This window comes from Alligator mississippiensis, chromosome 1, assembly GCF_030867095.1.
Source record: "Alligator mississippiensis isolate rAllMis1 chromosome 1, rAllMis1, whole genome shotgun sequence".
Classification (NCBI taxonomy): Eukaryota; Metazoa; Chordata; order Crocodylia; family Alligatoridae; genus Alligator; species Alligator mississippiensis.
This window is the reverse complement of record NC_081824.1, coordinates 102311510-102325940: the sequence shown is the minus strand read 5'-3', so window position 1 is coordinate 102325940 and position 14431 is coordinate 102311510. Positions and strand designations below refer to the sequence as shown.

The window sequence follows — 14431 nt, the reverse complement described above, 5'->3', positions numbered from 1 at the left end:
TTGCTGAATAAAGCAGGTCTCCTGGAAAGACTCCTTAGGCCAATGATGACTCGTGAATCAGAACTTAAGAAACAGTGTCCAAAGCAATCAACAGCCATCAGTTGGTAACTGACACTATGGCTATGTGAAGTTTTGGTTTCTGATTCGATTCAGCCTGATTTGGAGGCTGAATCTCCAAATCTGAATCAAATCAGGAGACCCTTTAATCTCTCCAAATCGAATCGGAACCCTCCGAATCGATTCAGAGAGATTCGATGATTCGAAGATACCAAGCGGCTTGTGAATGGTCAGATGGTGGGGCGGATGGAGCATCCCACAGGAGTGTGGGGGGGGGTCCCCAGCAGAGCATTCAGGGACCCCCCTCCTCGACTCAGTGACTGGTGCCTCCTGGGTCTCGGGGAGCACCCGGGTATTTCTGGTCTACTTCTGGGTCCACTGCTGAGCATGCCCTCTTCCCCCCCACCCACGCTTCTGTGGGATGCTCCATCCACCCCACCATCTCAGCATTCACGAGCTGTGCCTGGTACCTCGAGGTATGTAGAAAAAAACATTTAAAGCTGTGTCTATGGCTGAATTGCTGTTTCTTCGAATCAGCATCAAATCTTTAGATTCAGGTTTGTCCGAATCAAATTGGGACAATTATCTGAAGCAACGAATCAAATCTCTGTCCCCTGAATCAGGCTGAATCTGAATCGAATACAGCCCACTTCTCACACCCCTAACTGACATACATATAGCTGTATTTTAACTGGCATCCAAAACATGAAAGACTCCAGCTCATTAAAAATTGCAAGGAAAATTATTTCATGTTGTTTCATGCTCTGTTCCAGCTTAGAGTAGCTTCTAAACATAGTTCTAATACTTCATAAATCTGAGGCCCCTGCCACACATTAACCAGTTAATCATGTCTTAAGTTGTAACCTGGCCACACGTTAAAGCAATTAATGGTATTATAAAACAAGGAATGTGAAATAAGTTTGTGGCTGGTTCCTGTCACACCATTAATTGAACTTGTGGCCAGGTGTTTCCCTGTGACTGGGAGCCCAAAGCTGATGGCACACCCCCCTTCGGGGAAGCTCTATGCACTCCTGCTGCTAGGAGCCCCATCAGCTGATCCAGACTCCCAGCTATTGGAGAACACCATGCATTCCTGTGGCAGGGATCCCCATCAGCTCATCTGGGCGTCCAGCTGTGGAGGTGCACCATTCACTGTAGCTGCTGGAAGCGCTGTCAACTCAGGAGTCTCCCAGCTGTGTGAGCTTGCCACTTGCTGGTGCAGGGGGAGCATGGGATCATGATCCCAGGCTTCCTCTGCACTGGCAGTAAGGCACCACGAGATCTAATACTCAGTCTCATAGTCGCACCTCCTACCATGCACGTGTGGTATGGCAGGAAGTGCAGTTGTGTGGATTGCCCATCAGTGGAGAGTGGCTTTTGCTGCATTGCACTGCAACAGAGTGGCAGAGTTGGTCAGGAGCAGCAGTGGTGGCCAGGTACTAATTCCCATCTGCCTCCAACCTGAGCTTTGTCATTCCAGCCAGCCCCCTGCTGAAAAACATTGGTGACCCCTTATCTTACTTGATCTCCTCTTGTGTTAATGAGCTACACAATTTTCCTAAATTGATTACTGCCTCAAGTCCAATAGTTGTGGTTGAACTAGAGCAATCTATTCAAATTATTAAAAAAAAAAAAAAAACATTTGGGAAAACATAAAATGCAAGATTAAATAATGTACTAATTTATATTTACATAGCAATTGAAATTGGCATCAAATAAGTTATACTTCTTTAGACTTAGAATATGTATTACTCAGTAGTCAAGTTACTCTTTCTGAACTGTTTTGTAAATTAAATTATTTGAAGTCATAATGAAAGATATGAAAAATGGTGGATTAGAAACTTGTGTAGCCTTTAGGAATTTTATGGACATATGAATAAGCATAAATTAAATATACAAAATATAATAATTTGGTTATATCGGCTTTCATAGGGTAACATTTAAAAAAATATACTGTATTTACTCAAATACTAGAAAAGGTTTTTTTCCCCTAGTTGGCATTGAGATAAAAGCCTCTCATCTATAATTGTATACAAGGAAATCTCACTAAATGGTGTCTGTTATTAAATTGCTGCCAAAAGCAACATGTGCTCAGCAATGGAAGCCAACTGTGAAGTTGATTAAATGCAGCCAATGCTGAACAATGACTGTAAAACACTTGGCCTGCATTAGGCAAATGTGCTGATGGGAAACCAGCACAAAAATAGCTTAGTGCAGCCCAGCTGAATAAGACATATGGTAGTGCCCATTAAATGCAGTCCCCCTCACCTCCGACTTTTTCAAGTCATGGTGAGCCATGACATTGTATACATTTTTACTTCCTCTTCACTCCCATGACTGAGCTGTCCCTTTCTTTCCCATTTCCAATTATTCCTGTTTCTTTACCAGCCTTAAATGCCTGGCTTATGAAACAAGGTCCAAACAGTTCATACAGATTCCTTCTGTTGCCCACTCTTTCAGCCTGGTGCATATGATTAGCGTGGCCCTCCATAAGGTGAAGCCAGACTAGGTTGCTCTGTGCTTCATCTGCATATACATTTTTGGAGCATACAAGGACTCATGACAAGAACACCCGCTTCCAGTCATGAGTAGGGGCTAGTTAGCACGTGGATCCTTTGTAGGGGCTGTCTAGAGTATACACACATACTGAGCAGTGCTGAGTTGTGGGGTCACCATGGCTTGAAATGCTGTTGACCCTGGTGGTGCTGAGCCCAATGAACTGTGGTAAATCATAGCCCTTTGGCTTTAAACTAATGTCATTCATAGTTTGTACTACATATAAGTGGGTGTGAGTACATGAGATATTTACTGCAGAGCTGACTAATTAGCTGCTCAGTAGTCTCAGGGTCCACACGTGCTGTTAGGACAGAATAAATGGATTAACTCCACCATAGGGTAGTAAATACAAGTACTACCCTATGGTGGAGTTATTTAATTGCCACAATGCATGTGTAAACATTGACAGGGCCACCTGGGGCACGAGGGTCCTTCAGTGTAGGGGTTGCCTGCTGGCTAGCCCCAGGGCACCATTGTGCCCTAGCCAGCCCCTCTGCAGCGCATTGAGCCAGGCTAGCAGGCTGATCCCCTGGACCCTTTGCCAGCTGGGGCTGCTCCAACCAGGGTCAACATGCAGTGGTCCCAGGCGCCTCGGAAAAATAAACTCCAGCGCAAAGTATCCTGGAGTTTATTGCTACGCAATAATTGCATGTATAGATTTTGGCTCGGTAGGTGCCAAAGTGCTGGTCAGTTTTGTGTTTATGGAATACAGGCAGCCCTCAACTTACAACGTTTTGAGTTGCAACGTTTCACACTTACACCATTTATGAATTGACAACCTGTTTCAACTTTACAATGCCAGTTTTGACTATACAATGCGTGATCCAATGCGATACCACACCAGCGAACAAGTTTGCTGTGTCGCTCATCTCCCTGGAGAACATCTGTCCAAACTTCCTTGGACACTTTCTTTAAGAAAGCAGCCAAGACTCCAGAAAAACCTGCAGCCAAGACTCCTGAGAAGGCTCCAGCCAAGAACCCTTCAAAAAGTCCAGCAAAGTCACCTCAAAGAAGTCCTTCCAAATCAATATGATTGCTATTTACAAGATAAATACATTAATGTAGCTATACTACTCATCTAGAATTGATCGAGTACAAAATTCTGGGGTATTTTTGTTAAAAATAGGGTATCGGTCCTTGGTTCAGGAACCAATCCCCCATTTATAACATTGTTTCTTGTGAGAAAATTGTTTCCAAGTTGCAACGTTTCGACTTAAGACGCGGTTTTCAGTATCCAATTGTGTCGTAAGTCTGAGGACTGCCTGTACCTGTGCTAAAACTTGCAGCAATTGGGGGGGGTGGGGTGGGGGAGGGGGAAGTAACATGCATCATAGATGAACTAAGTGCATGGATACTATATGCAAATTGCTACAGCCATGTTTAGTTTCTAGGTTCTTTTTTTTTTTTAATTTGCTTCTCACTTCCGTGTTCTCAGGGAGAGCAGGGTGTGACAGTAAGGAGAGAGGGAAGGGGCTGCCAGGGGAAAATGTTGGGGGAAAGTAGAGAGGAAAGGGGCTACCTGACCCTCCCCCCAGATTTATTTTTCCTGCTGTAGCAGTGGGAGGGGGACAAATTCAAGGCAAAACAGCAATAGTTAGATTCTGTACCTGGAAAATTATAACATTTATAAATTTTTACATATGTGGAATCTAATTATTGGGGTGTCATCTTATAATCAGGGTTGTCTTCTATTTGAGTAAATATATGGTAACTTTCCCTTTTCAAAAGTTACTTAGCTGTAAGTATTGTTGAAAGTCAAGACTTCAACTCTTGAAACTTTGTGAAAGCAGCACTGAGGCAGGTTTGAAAATTTTCCATTATATCTTGTGTTAAGAATTTTTGTTTAAAGGAATGATTACAGATCTGAGCATAAGCCACAAAAGTCTTTGTCCATAGTTAAGATTAAGGAGTAAAATTTCCCTCTGTTGTTGAAGGATTTGCCTGTGTTGAAACTGTACGCATTAAAACTCTAGCCTGACATTTTCTCCTTAATACAGCATTGGGCCTTGCTTCTTCCTCATTTTATAAGCCTCCAGGCTTATCTTTTGAGTTTGCTTTATTCTGTCTTTTGGGAATGTCTAGGTTTTTTTTAGTGGAGAGAAACTGTTCTTTAAACCATTCTAGATATAGAAGCTACAAAGATTTGGGAAGTTTAAGCAAGCAGAACTGAAGCTGCTTAAATGACAGGGAAAATTGAAAATCTGAGTTTTAGGTTTAAGGAAGTTTTAGTGGTGACCTTCTACCAATCTGAATCTGTCCACAGGAGGCTTGGAAAGAAGACAGTGTCACCAGTGCGTAGTTTGAAAGCACAGTTAGCACGTTGCCTTCCTTTCTCTTTACCTGCTGTGCAGCCACTCTTTTTGCCTTTTTCTTCTTCTTTTTTTGGGTCTGGAGCAGGGGTTGGCAGTGTTTTCGGGCAGTGCCAAAAACACCCGCAACCTCCACTTGTAAGATGTTGGTGTGCCAAGGGCAGATGGCGAGGGAGCCACAAGGGGCTCCACCCTTGTTGTCTTGGCATAGCCCAAGCCCCTCTCCTGCCATCCCTGAAGTGTGTGTGTCAAGCAAGATGCCTTTGCATGCTGTGCTATGGCACCTGTGCCAGGGGTTGCCCCTGGCCTGGAGTTTCCTTTAGTGGCTATGGTCAAAAGTTTGTTTCCTGCTGTTTTTAATCTTAATATATATTTTTGCAACTTTCTTCTATCCTGCATATGGTGTCATATTCGTAATCATTATGTACAACTTTAAGAGGCATTTTTATAAATTTAAATTATGATTTATCCAGTAGGTAAACACCTAATTTTAGATTCAGAAAGGCTCAGAAGCAAGCCTGTACTCTAAAAATTAGTGAACTATTGCCAGAAAAATATGAGCATTCAGATAGCGTTATATTGAATGTTATGCATTTGTAGAATTTTCCCCTACATTTATATTTAATAAGGAAATTACTGCATGCTGTTCTCTAACACTGTTTTTCAGTGATTTGCTATTACAATGCATACTTCAAATGCAGAAGCTCTTATGAAAAAGTTTACTTATTACCATACTTATTATTATGCACTTTAGTAAAGATTGTTAGTAACTTTCCGACAGTCTTAAGACTATTTTCATTCATTTTCTTGCTTTCTGCCTTTATATTGTCCATATTGTCATGTTTTTCTAATCATGGAACTTTCTTCTTCTGTCTTAAGCCTCTCCTTTCTGTGGATGAGATGGTAAGTATCCACAAATCACCTTTACATGTAAGGCAATGCTTTTATTTTGTGCAGCAGTAATTATATTTTGGCTGGGAGGCTAACAAAACAGATGTGTATCTGGTTTCTTCCCCTTTCTTGTTGATTATACAGCTAATGCTGTTGACAATTCTTTATTTTTGGTGCACTTTTTGGTGCATGTTCATATTTGTTTCTCCTACTGGGTCTTATATGGGATGATATGGTCTGGTATTTTTACATCCTCAAGTTATGTCTTTTGCAAATGGAAACATAATTTTAAGCTGTTACACAATTTATTAAAAACTGACAATATCCAACTCAGGCTCATAGATAGAGCATGGTAGATACTGTCAATTTTTAATAACTTGTGCAAGCATTTCAAACATTTTTGTAATATTTTTCAGTTTTCTTTGGCAACATATTTCAATATTTTGTTATGTTTTCCCTCTTCCCCCTTTCCCTGTACCATTTTTAGGGATAAGTTGCTTTAATATAACTTAACAGTCCTTTGATACCTAAAATACCTAAGCTCATGAGCTCTCTGGTAGTGGTGAACTCTGAAGACAATCATTTCTTAAACCTTGTGAATGATAGACTTCAAGATTTTTAAACACACAATTCAATTAAAATGGAAAACACACAGTTCAATTAAAATAAAATTTAGTTATTTATCTTCTAGATACTTCTCAAAGTTTGCTTTTCTTCCTTGACAAAAAATTTAAGTAATTAAGGATTGTGATCTGTCATCATCATGAGTACATTTAGATGAGAAGTTCATGAGAACAAGTAAATAATCAGGAGGTTTATGTTTAATATTGTTTATATAAAACAGTTTTCTGCTTAAAGGAACCTCAGGCATACTATAAACACTAGGAAGTACCATCTGCTTCTAATTGGTTAATGAAAAGACTGAGGTACTTGCATATTAAGAGTAAATAATGATTTCATCTTGGCCCATCAAGTCTATACTCTGCTGTTTTCCTAAGTTGCAGTGTAGTGTGTGGTTAATCATTGTTTTTATACCACAGTAAGGAAGTATCTTTTACTATTATGATAAATGTGGTTTTATTTGGCGTAGGAATTTTCAATGCTAAGAAATGTAGACATATGTTTGTACAGACTACTTAAATGATGGACTGTGTTAATTACATCAAGCACAAGCAGTACACTGTATTTTAAGGTTCTGTTCTAGCTTTCAGTTTAATCCCATCTTTTAAATGCAGCTACAACTTTGTCATGTTATTCTGGAATGTAATTTTCCAAGCTTTGTCTCGGACTAAGAGAAAACTCACAAGGGAGAAAAATTGAGCTACGTTATTTTATTTACCTTTGAGTTATATTATTCCTAATATCATTTGGATGTTAATATTTCATATGGAAACCAAATAGTGTTAGAAGCATCAAATTTGATTTGAATCAAGTAGGAAGTTGAATTTGATTAATCTTGACTGAAATTTTAAGAAATAAGCCCATTTTGAAGATAATTAATTTAGATTGATTTAAATATCGTGGATCATTTTACAACTGTAGCTTGTGGTTGTCAGATCTCAGAGACTGAAAATAGAAACTTCTTTCAAGGGTTGGTAAGAAAAATGGCCTGGATCAAAGGAATTTTACATTCTCAGACTTTTGTCTACATAAAGAAGAGTCTCCCTCCCTGCCCCCAAAGCAACAAAAATGCTATGAAAAAAGTATTGTTAACACAATATTAGTATTTCAAATAAAAATACTAGGTTATATAGAGTGAAAAATGAATATTCTGTCTTAATAATGATCGCTTGTGCATAAACCCTAAACCATACTCTCTCTTTTGACTCTATTTGTCAAAGGCACTTTTGTCCTATCCTAGGAGCAGATAACCCTAAAGCCAGCGTAGTAGGTACACCCAAGAGTACTGAATCCCCAGATAGTGTAGAATTGCCGTAATTTCACTTATACTGTGACCTTTGTGGCTGATATGACTGAGGCATGTGTGCGCCTTGGCCAAACTCCTATAGTTACCCCTTAGCCATTGGCAATAGCTGTAAATTAGAGCATCCTCAAGGCCATATCTCATTAGATGGTGAAGACGGATGTAATGGTGAATATGTTATTCTTTTAAAAAATTTAGCTGAGGAACCTATGTTATGCAGTGTACATCTTAATGCATATGGTAGTTGAAATTCCCAGATTGGATCTGAGGAATGGTATGTTGCAGTTTAGGGTGGGGAGAGACAAAAGATTTTAACCCTCACTTCCTATCTCTGCATTCTAATGCTCTTTCCTCTCGTCAGAACCAGATAGATGACCCGTAGATGTTTTCTCAGCTTTCTGAAACCAAAAGATTCCCCTCGGTATTTGTAGAGAACCTAACCAGTGTTTTGTGTTATACCATGTTTTCTTCCAAAGACGTCAAGGAAGTTAAATATTACTAGCTCACACTTTAAATACACTTCTAAGCTAGATGCACATTGCTGGGAGAATGCCCCTTTTCAATCATAGACCTCAACCATAAGGTCACTCCTGTTCCTTTCCCTCTTTTCTCATCAACTAAATACTGTACTTATTCATATACCACACTCCCCTTTTTTCCCCCTAAAAATTAGTCTTCCTAATTGGGTTGCATTTCTTAAGTGGGGAAGCTGACTTTTCTTCCCAAAAAAGAAGCATAGAGACCCTGCAGCATGGCTGCTGCTTGTTCTCCTTCTCATCCCTCCAGCAGCTTCGTCAAAAATGTGAACAGTGTCTAGCAGGAGCAGATCCAGGGGATTGCAGTGGTGTCGTCATACCTTACTTTGATTTTTGATCCACCCCAAAGTTTAAAACCAAGTACCCAGCAGCATCAGTGGCACTTCTGTTAAGGCAGTGCTGATGAAGTCAATTAACTTCATGGCTTAATATATTCCATCTGATTTCTGCTAATGGCTTTTTCATCCATAGGTGTTAATTACTATCTCTCTTAATGGTCTTCACGTTCCACTAATCAAGCTATTCTTTCTTCAGCAGTTTTGCTGTCTGTTTGTTAGTCCTAGTTTCTCTTCTACCATTTTGCATCCCTTCAAACTGTTTTTATCTCTTTTTGAAATAATAGATTTGCCCATGGAGTCCAGTTTTCAGCAGCAGCTAGAGTTTCAGCTTTTGGCTGATTATCCAAGAGCTGGTGACAGAGTTCCGCTCTGAAAGGGTTAAAACTAGCTTTGCCTGAGCAGGAAAGGGAGAGTGATTGAGCTGAATATTAGGTTCTGTCCCTGTTGTATGCAGCCATTTTTTCCTCCTTCATTCTGCCTTCGCAAAACAAGGTGCACATTTTAATGGGGGTATGTGAAAAAACATGGTATACTCACCAGATCTGTTCTCTTCCTCGTGGTAAAGCAGTCAGGTAATCACCAGAATAACTTTGGCATTTTTTTATTTTAGCTGTATTATTTAGCCCATCTTTCTTTTAGAATTAAGCCTCTTCTTCCAGCATTGCTTGATCTTAGTTGTACACTGGCCATGTGTCCTTTTCTTGAACTTTGTTCTCTAACTTTCATTTCTACCTAGGAGAACTTTTACAGTCTTTTCTCCTAAGCCTGATGAATTCATAGATTCATAGGGTGTTTGTACCCAAAAGCTTGCAATTAAATGCATTTTTTTGCAAAAATCTTGTTGGTCTAATAAAAGATATCACCTCTACCACAAGTCCTGACTGCTTTCTCCATACCTAGGTATCTTTTACCATACAGTGTGTCAATAAAGCCAACATGTCTGACACTACCTACACCTCAGCTGGAGAACTATGTCCAGTGTTAAGCACTATGTTATAAAAAACATAGAGAAACTAAGAAAGAGGCAAGCAACAAAGGTGGTAAAAAGATTTGAAAGCAAGCCCATATATTTAGTCTGGGGAGAAGGAGATTAAGTAGGGAACATACTAGCAGTTCTCAGATGTTTAAAAGGCTGCCACAAGAACGTGGAGAAAAATTCTTTCCTTTGCCAGAGGGGCCAGGACATGATGCAGCAGGTTTAAACTACAGTAAAGCAAATTTAGATTAAATCTCAGGAAAAACTTCTGAACCATAAGATCAGTAGAACAATAGAGAATCCCTGTTTAGGGAATCAGAATAGACTTCTCTGGATGTTTCCAAAAAGGATCTTTAGGCATATCTGTGTGGGATGGTTTAGAAGAGCAAATTGTGTGTCTGTGCAGGGAGAGTGGACTAGATCATAGGTGATGCGGTGGGGGGGGGGGATGTGCCCCCATGAGATTGGCTGCTGCCAGCTTCTACAGGTGGTCACCACCACTCCCCTTGCCGCTGATGCAGCCACCTGTGTCTGCGGGTAGTCCCCACTTGCCACCCTCCCGCCTCTGACACCTTTGGCAGCAGCTGTGGGCGGTCTCTGCTCACTGCTCACGACCCCCCTTTCTTCCCACCGCTGACACTGGCATCTGCGGGTGGTCCCTGCTTGCTGCCACTGACAAATGGTGCCCCACCCCCCCTTGTCTTGAGAGGCATCAGTCATTCATGGACTAGATGACCCTAAAGGTTCTTTTTAATCTGATGATTTTTATGATTTCAAAAGAAGCTTTCATCTCAAAGTGTAGCAACTTTAAAAAAAAATGATTTAAAGTAGTTTAAAATAGCACACCTGTCCTCAAGTCGCAGGGAAAGAGTCTGTGGATTTCTAATCATACTTTTCCAATATTCAAAATGCCATTTCTCTGAATCAGTGACCCTCAGGAACAGTTGGGGAAATCTAAGGGTAGAATTGTGTTTCACCCAGTGGATGATCAAAATGCAGCTTGTGACCAACTCTGAATTACCTGAATAATGTAAGTGCTACCTTTGAGCATGTGAAGTACTTTTATAGGAAGAACGAAACTTGGGTACATCTCTGGGAGGGTAAGCCTATTCCTATAATGAGGATATTCATATACAGAGAAGGGGGATGGTTCTTACCTTTGAAGTTGAATCCTGTCCTAAGTGCCTACACAATAAAACAAAGTTTATGAAAAATATTTATTTTAAAAGTTTATTAGCAAATACCTAAAGTAAATGGGGGGGGGGGGGGGGAGTCCTATAAAACACTAATAGGTTCCCCCTTCTCCCTTCATTGTGGCTGCTGTGCATGTGGAAGGAACAAGTCTTCCCAAACTTTCACTGCCTCCTTTCTTTCTCTTCCTTTGACCCACTCTTCATCTTACTGAATATAACTGCCTGTCATCAGTATCTCAACCTTCGCCCCTTATTCCTTTTAAGTCTGTCAGTGCCGTGATTACTTTGCTGCTGTCCAATATATTTTGATCCTTATCCCCATCTCTTCTTTGTCTGTTGTTTGTCACCTTTGATTGTAGACTGTCTTTCCAGTGTGTGGATAATGCCTGACACATTGAGGTTGCTGTTGGAATACGAATAGCACTTGGTAACCTAAATAATATTAGTAACTTAATATATTGAGTTTCTCCAAAAGTAACATCATGGGGCTGATTTGGAAATCTTCAAATTTATTTTTTTTTTAAATTAAAAAAAAATTAGGGAAAAAAAAAATCTACCTAACCAGTGCAGCACATGTATTAAATCAGAGATCCAGATTATTTCAGGACTGTGGAGTTGGTCATTGAAACTATTTTATAAATATATGATGGCTTCTTTTTTCCAGTACTTTTTCTGCTGGGGCATTTTCTTTATTTTTGTTAAATATGATGTGTATGTTTGTAAAAAGCTAAATACCATTTGTTAGTTTTTTGCAATACAGAGCACATAGGAATAAATCATACCATTTAGTGAAGGCAGATAGTTGCTTCATATTGGTTGGGAGAGATGCAGCTTAAATGCTGCTGATTAGTATATTAAGTTAAAAAATGGTGGAGAAATTAGTATCTGATATGTGGCTGGTATTGAATCTGTAAAAGACTATGTAGCATGTTATTCCCTTTGGAATCAGACTAATAATTTCTAAAACTTCCAGTAATTTCTAAAGTCTCAATATCTTTCAGAGAGATGGTTGCTGATGTGTCATATATTTGGAATTTGCCTACTTTTATTTTGTAATTTAACACACGTTTCGTTATAACCAGATTATGTCTGACATTTTTTTTCTCTTAATCATGAGAAGCAAGGATTTATGTGGGTACTTTCCTCAAGTACCTCCGAAAACTTGTGTATATCCCGCCCCAACTGTCCATTTGGTCCAATAAAAGGTATCGCCCACAAAAATCCTTGCCCTGTACATTTTTCTGGGACCATCACAGCTACAGCATCTCCCCAGACCTATCAAACAATGTCATAATATTGTTTTGAATCATTTAATCTTAAATTGATAATTGTGTTGTATACAGGTTTTCTTGGTAAGTCTTTAAGTGAGGAGTTATTTATAGGGGACATTTTCAAAAGGGCTGTTTGTAAAATTGGGTACCTTAGTGTCTCTGAAAATCTCTTCTTTTTTTTTTTTTTAATTTTGCTCTGGAAGACAGGAAAAGGTTATAGTGATAAAGGGATAAGTAATACTAATACAATCTTGTTTTTTATGAGTCTCCTTGCTATAAAGGAAAAAGCTGTGACACCACAGCCCTTTCTAAGTGGAATAAAGCATTGTTTGCAGTACAGCAATTATTTCATGTTTGTTTGCAGAAATGTTTAATGCTGGTCCTGTAACTAAGATAAAACCTCACTGGCATGTCTGTCTTTCTTTCTTTCTTTCTTTCTTAGGAGAGAGAACTGGAAGCCAATAAGAAAGAAAAGGTCAAAGAAGCTCAGCTGGAAGCTGAGGTGAAGTTACTGAGGAAAGAAAATGAAGCACTTCGTCGACACATAGCTGTGCTCCAGGCCGAGGTTTATGGAGCAAGATTGGCAGCCAAATATTTAGATAAAGAACTAGCTGGAAGGTTAGTAAAATCAGTTCGGGTCCAGTCCATTCAAATGTTGCTCACAGAGACAGGACTGTTCTTTTGCTCCATGTTGTTCCATAACTAGGACTCTCAGGAACTGGTAGTTTTTGTAACAATTTTTGAGATTCAGTTTTTTGGCAAGTTTGGACAAACTTGCCCTTAGGTCTTATGTTCCTCTTACTGCTGAAGGTAAAGCAGCAGTGTGCCCATTGCTTACTGAAGTTAGCATCTGGTTAGTATCTCTGGGAAATGCATGTTCTTTTGCCCAGGCTTTGGTATGAATACTCTGGGTCAGGTAGATATCAGATGATTAATGTAAGGAAAAACACACTTCATTTCTCCAGGTAAAGGAGAGAGATCTTTCAGAAGATCTTTCAGAAGAACTGAAGTTTATTTTCCTTAGCTTCATGAAAGGCTATTAAACTAGTTAAAGTAAGTCGATTTCCCAAAGGTTCTGAAAGAAACTATTTGTACCAAACCCCAAAGGAAAATTAAACATACTGTGTTTGCATGCATAAAGTCACTATAACTTGGTAGCAGGTCACTTGGAGATGGAAGCCAATTGTGCTTAAATATGTACTAGAATATAGAAAGTCATAGTCCTTTTCCTAAAAGTAGAGGTGATATCTTTTATTAGACCAACTAGATATTTGCAAAAAAAAATTATTTATCTTGCAAATAAAGAACATTTCTTTGCAAATATCTAGTTGGTCTAATAAAAGATATCATCTCTACCACAGGTACTGATTCCTAAAATCTAAATGGGCATTTGAGATGAAAATGTGAGAAGGGGATTTAAAATACTGCTACAGTAATGGTGAACATCTGCATACATCTTGTTAGGTTCCTTTTGTCTTTCTAAACTACTCTTAAATACAGTATTCCTCTACAGAATTGCTCTTGCTACTTTTCTTGAATTACAATGTTACCTCTTTTTTTCATTTTATTCTTTGCTATAATTTCATTCAGTGTCCCCTAAGACAAGTCCACAAGGCTGCTTCCAGAAAAGGGTTTGGGACCTTTGATTTGTAAGGGAGAGGAGAGCTTCCTTTGCTATTGCTGCAGCTCTCTGCATTGCCAGACAATTTCTTCTGCCCAGACCTTGAGAAGTGGTTGGCATTTTTGCCCCAAGTATTTACCTCTCTTTTTGGTTTGAACCTTTGAGGCAGGTCCAAAATTAAAAGTGTTACAGAGAGGCAGGGACCAGAGGGCATGCAGTTAAAGCTGATTTAACCAGGAGATGGGATCGGGAGGAAAGAGCTTCACTTGATAGACTATGGCTGCTTACAGACATTAAAAAAAACCAAAACAAAACAAAACACTCTACTGGAAGCAGCAGCATATTAGTTCAACCTGACGCTGAAGTGTCCATATAGATTGGGTGTTTCAGTACTACTTTTTGGTGCTTTTATCTAAAGCTGACTCAATCAGGTATTATATAAAAATGCCATAAAAGCCGCACTAAAACACCCAGTCTACACATGCGTTGGGCAAGCTGGATCCAACTAGCATGATGCCTCTTCTGGGCATGTGCTGGGCACGGCATAGGAGTGCACCAAGTTTAAAGCACCAGAGTTTTGGAGAGGTGGGGAGTGGGGATGTTTCACGTCTGTAAGCAGCCTAAGTATTTGCTTTCACAAGGTGTTCTGAGTATTGCAGGATAGAATGCAGCAATCCATGGATGCTAACATTTCAGGAAGCGCTTTGTCCAGTTCCTTAGCGCTGTTGTTGTTGTACTATTTTGATTATTCCAGTTAAG

The 14431-nt window shown here is 39.6% G+C and overlaps 1 protein-coding gene across 1 annotated transcript in view; it reads left to right on the top strand.

Annotated features, from left to right (window-relative positions):
* Positions 1–14431, top strand: part of GOPC (golgi associated PDZ and coiled-coil motif containing) — a 46061-nt gene that overhangs the window by 22460 nt on the left and 9170 nt on the right. The window contains exon 3 of the mRNA XM_006262522.4: positions 12494–12669. Coding sequence (XP_006262584.3) covers positions 12494–12669 — 176 coding nt within the window. The remainder of the gene's footprint in view (positions 1–12493; positions 12670–14431) is intronic.